At 42.6% G+C, this 9317-nt stretch overlaps 2 protein-coding genes across 51 annotated transcripts in view; both read left to right on the top strand.

Annotated features, from left to right (window-relative positions):
- The first annotated feature begins 38 nt into the window (after positions 1-38).
- Positions 39-1116, top strand: LOC145503726 (uncharacterized). The gene is made up of 2 exons (XM_081483888.1): positions 39-703; positions 1037-1116. The coding sequence occupies exons 1-2, from the start codon at positions 48-50 to the stop codon at positions 1053-1055; spliced, it is 675 nt and encodes a 224-aa protein (XP_081340014.1). The 5' UTR covers positions 39-47; the 3' UTR covers positions 1056-1116.
- Positions 271-9317, top strand: part of NAP1L1 (nucleosome assembly protein 1 like 1) — a 33412-nt gene continuing 24365 nt past the window's right edge. For 21 of the 50 annotated variants that reach the window (XR_014051688.1, XR_014051687.1, XR_014051700.1 and 18 more), the window contains exons 1-2: positions 271-377; positions 1679-1717. The gene's annotated coding sequence lies outside the window, so the exon portion shown is untranslated. Of the gene's footprint in view, positions 378-1678; positions 1718-1810; positions 1888-9317 lie in introns of all 50 variants that reach the window. The other 29 variants (XR_014051698.1, XR_014051694.1, XR_014051701.1 and 26 more) reach the window with 2 other exon arrangements.

Below are 9317 nucleotides of genomic sequence, written 5' to 3'. Positions count from 1 at the left end.
ACGGAAAGGGCGGCGAGTTCCTTTCCAGCTAAGAGCGTAGAAAAGAGATGGCTGGAGGCGTAGTAGGGGGCGGAGGCGGGAACCCAAGCCAGGCGCTGCGAGTTTGGAGGTCGCCGGGGGAGAGAAGGGAGGCTCCGTTGCTAGGCGACCGGCCGTGGCCCCGCCTCCCGCCCGGGTCGCTAGGAGACGGGGAGGCCGGGGGCGGGCGGCGGAGCGGGCCCTGCGTGCTGACGCCGATTGTATATGAGCGCGAGCGGCGGGCTCTCGGGTCTTTTTTAGCGCCATCTGCGCGCGGCGCCGCCTCTCGCTCCTCCCGCCGCCGCCCTGAGTCACTGCCTGCGCAGCTCGGGCCGCCCGGCTCCCCGCGCTCGCCACCGGTAACGGGCTGGGGCCCGGCGGGGAAGGGAGGGACGCGGAGGCCGCGGGTGGCCCGCGCGAGGGAAGCGGTGAGGGGCTGGGGACGGCGAGCGGGGCCCCCGGGGCCGCCCGCGGAGGCCGGAGCCCGAGTCGCTCCGGGAGCCGCGGCTCCGCCGGCGAAGAGGACCCGGGGGAGCCGGCCGGAGGCGCGCGGGCCGGGGGAGCGTCGGGGGTCCGCCCCGGGGCCCTCCGAGCCCCGCCGGCCTCTCCGCGCGGGCGAAGGCGCGGCCCCGGCGAAGCCCGGCGCCCGGAGCGGGGAGGCGCCCGGGGCGCGGCCCGAGTCGGGGTCTGCAGCCCGCCGTCGCCGCGACGCCCGCTCCCTGGAGGGGAGGCCGCGGGGGAGGGAAGGAACCGCGGAGGCTGCGAATTCCGACGGGAGGGAGGGGCTGCGCGGGGACCAGGCCGCGGGGCGGGGCGGGGAGGCCACCCGGCCGGGAGGGAACCCCCGCGGCTCCCCTCTGCACGTGGCCGTGGCCCGGGCGCGGCTGGGGACCCCCGTCCGGTCGCCCTTCCCTGAAAGTTGAGGAGTGGTGGGATGCGAGGGTGAGCAGGGAGCCAATCAGTCCAGCTCTTCGGTTTCCAACTCTTCCCTGCTTCTCTTTGATCTTAATCTTTGTAGGTACCGCAAGAAAGCGTGAATGGTAGTTGATGGATGAAGGAGCGGGGCCTTCACTGCTAGGATTTTAAGAATTATCGCCTGTAAAGCACTTACGCTAGCTGTTATTAACAAGAGATTCTTTTATGTCCTCTCAAGTACAAATTACAATTAGGATGGGTGTCTTGATCAGGGTTTTTTTTATTTGGGAAGCATTGATCGTAACTACTCGACTCTTGAACAGGGGGAAGTAAAGGATTTGGCCTGCAGTGTCTTTAATTCGTCGAGGGCTTCTATTGCTTTCTTACCTAGTTCCTTTATTCACGTTCCCACTGTAAGATACTTAACTAGCTGTTTGGTTTTTAACGTTATGGTGGAGGAGGTATGGGGTGAAATGAGACGCACAAGTAAACGTACTGAGCCAGGTTTGTAGCCTGCTGCCTCATCAGTGCTTCATGCTTTGCCCTCAAAAAAAAAACAAAACAAGAAAAGAGGCCGGGAAAGGAGGCGGGGAATGAAGGCCTGTAGGGGAGGGCTGGGTTTTCGGAGGAAGAAAGAGCCGGGCACGTGATGTTCTCGAGGAGCCCCAATTTTATTCTCTGATTGTGGGTTCTGTAAGGACTACATTTTAAAAGCTCACAACTTACACTGCTTATCTGATTTCAGGAAAGCTGAGCTGGAAAACGAAATTTGCCATTTTTGAAAGTAGGTGGTATCAAAAATAATTTTTCAAATTAGTATTTTAGGCCCTGTTTTGTTGTAAGCTTTAATAACTGCATCTATACTTATTTTCCTTAGGAAGTAATACACATCACCTTTGATTGGATAACGGAAAAGCCTTATATTTAGAATAACTTATTTAAAGCTGACAGCAGGTAAATGAGGGTTACAGTGACCTGGGACTGATGTCTCAGGCTTATTTAGAAGTTATCTGAGTTCAGATTAATGGCCCAGAATCTAAAATGAGCCTTTTTAAGAAGATTGGTCCTTTCATACCAGTCTGGAAATTTTTATAAGTTTTATCTGTTGTAAAGTACGTTTTTTTGCTATTGGACCTATTGACAGGGAAAATTGTTAAGCTGATACTAAATGTGACACGATTGTCCTTGTCATCTAGCGATTAAAAAAACAAAAAAAAACCCACACGTGTACCAGAACTAACTTAATCCACAGTGCTATTGCTTGTTTTGTTACTTACTCATCTTGCCTTTATTGCCTTGAGATGACTGATTCTGAACTACCAAATGTATTCAGTACATATCCTTTTGTAGGAAAAGTGGCTAAAAAAGGTAGAATCTGTTTGACTTCAAGGTATGAAGATGTCAAAATTAAAAATTGCTTTTCTTACTTTGTTTTCTGCTTGATAATTTGAAATATTAATGAAAGAGGCAATGAATCCCAATCAATTTAGAAAATAATGATCAAACTATTCATATCCTCAAGTCTAATCAAATCTGTAATTGCTTATGTTCTTAGTTGATTCTTTGAGTAAATATTTTAGCTCCTATTTGGACATATATCATGAGCCAAACAGGCAAATTGGTTATTTGATATAAGTTGAGTTGTTACGAGTGTTCTGAAGAAAAAAAGAGCTGAAAAGTGGGAGATAGAGGAGTATCTATAACCTCTTTACATGAAGGAATTTGTTAAAATTATGCTAATATTAAGGCCCATTGCTTACTGATTGCATCTGAATACATTGGGCGGAGTAGGGATTAGAACTTGAGCACTGCTGTTTTCACTCATCCTTGTAAGTTACTTAGTACTTTTAACTGCAGACCAGTAGATCACATTGCTGGACTTGCCAAGTGGTCTCAACCCAAAGTTAGTTCTGGTTACCAACTCTGCTTTCTATTGCTACATAGTTTTATATATTTTTACTTGTTCAGAAGTTTTATTACATTTTGATTTTTATTGGAAAAGGGGGTCATAATTTTGAAGAGTTTATTAATTACTTTGAAGATACTGTCTCAGGTAAAGAGGGTACAGACAAGTACAACAGGCATAAAATAATAGGATTTCTTGCATGTTTTAAATTATTCTACATATATATAACTCATTTAGTGCTTGTAGAGATAAGTAGTATCAACATTTAAATGAGACTGAGGTACAGAGCAGTTAAATAACTTATTATCCAAGGTTACATAACTGAGAAATGTTTTATAATACGGATTTTATATTGGTTTAAAGGAAGTTCCCTTGACTTAATTGTTATACTATACAGTATATAGGGCTTCTCTCATAGCTCAGTTGGTAAAGAATCCACCTGCAATGCAGGAGACCTTGGTTCGATTCCTGGGTCGGGAAGATCCCCTGGAGAAGGGATAGGCTACCCACTCCAGTATTCTTGGGCTTCCCTTGTGGCTAAGCTGCTAAAGAATCCCCCCGCAATGTGGGAGACCTGGGTTCGATCCCTGGGTTGGGAAGATCCCCTGGAGAAGGGAAAAGTTATCCACTCTGGTATTCTGGCCTGGAGAATTCCATGGACTGTATAGTCCATGGGGTCGCAAAGAGTTGGACACGACTGAGTGACTTTTCACTTCACTATACAGTGTATATCTGCTTAGAATTTAAAAGCACTCTTGCTTGGGTTCCACTGGGCTTCAAAGGACAGTTAAAGCACTTACAGTCATGAAGATTTCTTCCAACATATGTCTGATATGTGAATACATTGTTGTAGTTTTGTTAATGCTGAGTGCATTTTCACCAGGTTATCAGTCCATGTATGTTTCTCTGCTGTTTGGTCAGATGGTATTATAGATAATGCGATTGAACAGAAGATAATGTTCTCAAATAGGAGTGTATTTGGCTTGGGACCTGTATACAAGTCAGTTCTAGATTGACTTGGTATCTCTGAAGTGGAAAAGTGAGTATAAAGAATGAGATGTTCTTACTAAGAGGTTGTGCCGAAATCAGGTACTGAGCCCCTGGCCCACTGAAATTATTGGTAGAACAGCAGTGTCCAAAACACAGATTTGTTTAAAATGCATTCAGCTTAAGGTAGGAGGTCTCAGGTAAAGGGAAATTCTTTTTGGGGGGTTTTACTGGTTCCCTTGAACCTTTTTGCTTTAAAATGTGTGTGTGTGTACATGTGTGTCTGTGCTCACTCAGTATCATGCTAGGTTCCTCTCTGGAATTTTCCAAGCAGGAATCTGTAGTGGGCTGCCCTTTCCTCCTCCAAGGGATCTTCCCCCACCAGGGATTGAACCCAAATCTCTTCTGTCTCCTGCATTGGCAGGTGGGTCAGTTACCACTGTGGACTTCCCTTGTGGCTCCGACAGTAAAGAATCTGCCTGCAATGCAGGAGACCTGGGTTTGATCCCTGGGTTGAGAAGATCCCCTGGAGAAGGAAGTGGCTACCCATTCCGGTACTTTTGACTGGAGAATTCCGTGGACAGAAGCATGCTACAGTTCACGGGATCACAAAGAGTTGGACACAGCTGAACAACTAACACTTGTAGTAGCTTTCTTTTTGTTATCCTTTAAAACTTTTAAAAATTTACTTTAAATTTTTGATTGTGCTGTGAGGCTTGTGGGATCTTAGTTTCTCAACCAGAAGTGGAACCTAAGCCCTCGCAGTGAAAGTGTGGAGTTCTAACCACTGGATTGCCAGAGAACACCCCAAACTTGTAGTTTTTAATGATTGACTATTTCACTGTGAAGCAGCTGTTTTCTGTAAAGGAATATAACTATAGGTTATGTAATCTGTGTAGTAGGTGATAGGGGAAGCACTTTGGCTTTTGGAATAGTGGAATTGGTGTGGGTATTGGAAGTCAGGTTTTAATTCCACAAATTTTTCATTTGTGTGTTGCTGAGCAAGTTGCTTACTATTTTATCTGCAAATAAGAGGAAAGCCTGTAATAGTCTTTTACAGAGTAAGCTCTGTATGTGTTAGCTTTCTTTCCTTCTCATTGGAAGTAAGAACAGAAGCAGGTGTACTAGAATGATAGATCATTTGATTTTTGGACGTCTAGCTTTTACACAACCACAAAATAATCAGCTAATGATCTGATTAAATCACTCGTTTTCCCCTCTTTCTCCATTGGAAGATTTTCTTCATGTTCAGGTTTTCTGGTTAAGATTTGCCTTAAGTCTTGTTATGAACCCTGTCTTTACATTGAGATCTGTAACATTGAGTACTGGGTTGAACCTTTTATTGTAAATGTTAATCCTCAGGAATGTTTCTCCTTTAAGTGTTTTTTTCTGATGTTAGTACAATGATACCACCTTTTGGTTAAGGATTGTATTTTACTTTGAAGCTGTTTGTATTCTTGTTACAGATGTGTTTCTTATAAGTGGGATGCAGTTGAATTTTCTTTAATCTGACAGTTCTAGAAGGGAGCCTTTAGTTGATTTATGTAATCACTATGCTTAGGTTTAAATTTAATTTGTGTATGTGTGCTTCTTATTTGTCCAGCCTGTTTTTCTTTTAGATTGATGGAAAAATAAGTATAGCTTCCCCAGTGGCTCAGTGGTAAAGAATCTGCCTGCAGTGCAGAAGTTTCGGGTTTGATCCCTGAGTTGGGAACCCCCTCTAGTATTCTTGCCTGGAAAATCCCATGGACAGAGGATCCTGGTGGGCTCCAGTCCATGGGGTCACAAGAGTCAGACATGACTCACCGAGTAAACAACAAAGATAAGTGTATTTTATTTGATGTCTCTTGTACTTTGGAAGTTATATGTTCTGTTTCTGAACTTTTGGGGTCACCGTAGAAATTACAGCATGTTCGTTTAAGAACAGTAGAGTAATCCATTTCCTCCCCACTTATTCTCACTGCTGACTTAGTATCATGGTGGTTTAAATCTGACGTGTTACACAGTGGTAATATCATAGTATGCTAATGTCCTTATCGCCTCTCATTTCTTCTTGTGTCGTTAGACCTTGTCTTTGGGATCACTTGCCTCCTGCCTGAAGAATATACTTACAGAATTTATTAATGAGAGTGCTGGAGATATTTTTGCCTGGAAGTACCTGTTTTACGTTCTGTCTTAAAGGATGTTTCAGTTGGGTGTAATAGTCTAACATCCTTAGTTATTTTCAGAACATTGAGCGCACAGACCATTCTGTCGTCTTTTGGCGTCTTTTGAAGAGAAAACAGCTGTCAGTCTTTTATGCGTTTGACATTAATCTGAGTCTTTTTTCTGAATGCTTTTGAGGTGACTTCTGTCTCTTGTCTTGCATTTTCACTCATGTATCTAAGTGTGGGTTTTTTATTTTGCTGACTGGGATTTGTAGGACTTGTCTTCCATTAGTTCTGGAAAATAACTTGGCTATTTATTTCTTCAAATATTCTGCCCATTCTCCCCTCTACTCCTAGAACTTCTATTAAATCTTTGTTAGACTTGATTGTATCCAAAAATGTCTTTTCTGTGTTTTTTATCCTCCAATCTCTGCTATACTTTGGAAGATTTCTTCTAAGCTCACTTTCAAATCACTTAATTCTCTCTCCAGCTGTGTTTGGTTTACTGTTAAACCTGCCCATTTAGTTTGATTTCTGTTATTTTTATTTCTGGAAATTCTGTTTAGTTCTTTGCCAGATTTGCTCTTTTCACCTTTAGTAAATGACTTTCTTATAGATACTGCTGCAGACACATATTTTCAAACATCATTGTTTTTTCTATGTTTGTGGTCTTTTAGACAACATTTAAGTCTTTCATAGGATTGACTTCTGTTGTTTTCTGTTGCCCCTGTTCTTGAAGATTACTTTATTATTTAAGGTTTAGAATGGTGCTTTCATTTACATTTGGTTATGCAGGTGCCTAGAAATGCTGATAATGGCTCTAAGCTCATAGCTTGAAGTTTAGGGGACAAGGCTGATGAGGTGAATTGGGGTTTCATACTGGACTATGAAACAAATATGGAACAAATAATTGCTGGATAATTGCTAGATTTATTAGACTATATATTCAAGGGAGCAAATTCTAAACTGTTACTAAATAGTATCTGGATAGGAAAACCTAATGATGCAGTATGAAATGTAAGCTCTCATTTACTTCCAGTGTTTACTCTCATAGACAACTGCTGTTAAGTTTCTGGTATATTTTTCTAGAAATGTCTTATTCATAAGAAAGTATGTGTGTGTATGAGAATGCATATTCATATACACTCAGGTTGGATTTTGCTGTACATTCTTTACCCCTCCCTGCTTTGTTGCTCTTTCCATATCAACTCAGATCTGCGTCTTTTTTTTTTCCTTTTTTTAAAAAATTATTTAATTTTTGGCTGTACTGGCCTTTGCTTGCTGTGCAGGCTTTTCTTGTGTGGGCTTCTCAGCGGCGTGGCTTTGGTTGTAGAGCATGGGCACTATGCTCTGCGGGCTTCAGTAGCTGCAGCTCGTGGGCTCAGTAGTTGCGGCACTTGAGCTTAGTTGCTCCGCAGCTTGTGGGATCTTCCTCAATCAGGGATCGAACCCATGTCTCCTGAGTTCGCAGGTAGACTCCTCACCACTGAGCCACCAGGGAGGTCTTGCTTCTTCTGTTTTTTTTTTTCTTTTAATTGCAAAGCGTTGCATTGTATGCACATTCCACAGTAATACTAAGTTTAATTTTGCTAAGTAATTGTAGCTGCCGTATATGTGTGTGTGTGTGTGTGTGTATAAACTTTGTATACTACTCTGAAAGATACGATGCAGTGATTGGAAAAAGCAGATACAATCGCTGTAATCATGAATGTTGTGGTCTGGTCAATGGTAGAAGACAGACCTTAGTCAAATAATCACAATAATCTATAATTACAAACTGGAGACATCTTATGATGGAAAGAAATGGGGCTTTATAAGAGTGTGTACAACCAAGAAATCTTACTTAGCCAAGATGTACAGATTGGAGAAGGCATCTCTGAAGGAGTCAATGGCAGTCTTTTGTCTTGAAGACATAAAACTTTGAGCTGAGAGTCAAAGAATATGTAGGACTTGGATTTTAGAAGAACCTAGTAGACAAATGTGATTGTGTACAGGCCCTTAGATCCTTTACTTCTTTTTTTTTCAGGGTAGGTTCTCACAAATTGAATAACCAAGTCTGGAGATGGACATGTTTAAGGTGTTTGTTATTCCCATAGACAAATTGCTCTCCAGAAAGATAACAGTTTATGGAATTCCCTGGTGACGTAGCAGTTAAGAATCTACCTGCCAATTCAGGGGACATGGGTTTGCTCCCTGGTCCAGGTGGATTCCACATGCCTGGATCAAGTCAACCCATGAGCCACAACTGCTAGAGTCACAGCAAGAGAATAGCCCCCACTCACCACAACTAGAGACAGTGAAGCAGTGAAGACCCAGCACAGCCAAAAATAAATAAAGGAAAGAAAATAATTTTTGTAAACAGTAGCCATGTTTAAGAATGCATATTCACCGTAATTTTCCCTGCATTAAAAGAAAACCCTTGCTGATCTGATAGATCTGAAGCCCACTTTTGTGTCTTTGATTCAAAATTTTTTCGTTATTTTTGAATTAGTATATTCGTAATCTTTTGCTAAGTGTTCTGTTAATACTGACTTAATTAACCGGCATCGCTAGAGAAATATAGATTATTTACAGTAAATAGAAAATACTTAAAAATAGAGCAGGCTACAGTAGGAAGAATTATTTCCTTTATAATTGTCTAAAGGATGGGTGTTGGATTAGTAATAATGCTCCAAAGGATAGCACTTGACTGCTAAAATCAGTGACTCAGTTTTTTAAAGTGAAAAGCATATTAAGCGTATTGATATGAGGAATCAAATCTTGTAACTTTTTGTGAGTGAAAGACTAAGGTTTTGGGCCTTCTCTGGTGGTCCAGTGGTTTAGAATCCATGTTGCAATACAAGGGATGTGGGTTCGATCCCTGGTTGTGGAACTAAGGCCCCACATGCCATGGAGCACAGAAGCCTATGGGCCACAGCTGCGGAGCCCGTGTGCTCTGGAGCGCCTGTGCCGTAGCGGGGAGTCCCTGCGAGCCACGTGGCCAGCGAAGGTCCTGCACGCCATGACTGAGACCCAGTGCAGCACATTAATAAAGAAAACACTTTTTAAAAGATGAAGGTTTTAATTTTTCAAACATTAAAAACTGATTTTAATGTGGGAGCCTAAGCCTTTTTTTTGTTTTGTTTCTCATTAAACTTTTTTAATGAGTCTCAAATTCTGTGACAGATTTTTGGTCATTTCCATTAAAAAGTACTGATTTTAAAAGCTAATAACTTAAAACTGCCACGCACAAAACTAATGGTTCACAAACACTCTTCTGAAGGTTTTGCAATGCAGTTACCATTAAGCATACTTTACTGTAAAAACGTAAATGGCCAACTGAGACAGACTGTCCTGAGGTGGTT

This window comes from Giraffa tippelskirchi, chromosome 4 (genome assembly GCF_054371585.1).
Source record: "Giraffa tippelskirchi isolate mGirTip1 chromosome 4, T2T-mGirTip1v1.2.pri, whole genome shotgun sequence".
In the NCBI taxonomy this organism is placed as follows: Eukaryota; Metazoa; Chordata; class Mammalia; order Artiodactyla; family Giraffidae; genus Giraffa; species Giraffa tippelskirchi.
This window is presented reverse-complemented; position numbering and strand designations above follow the sequence as displayed.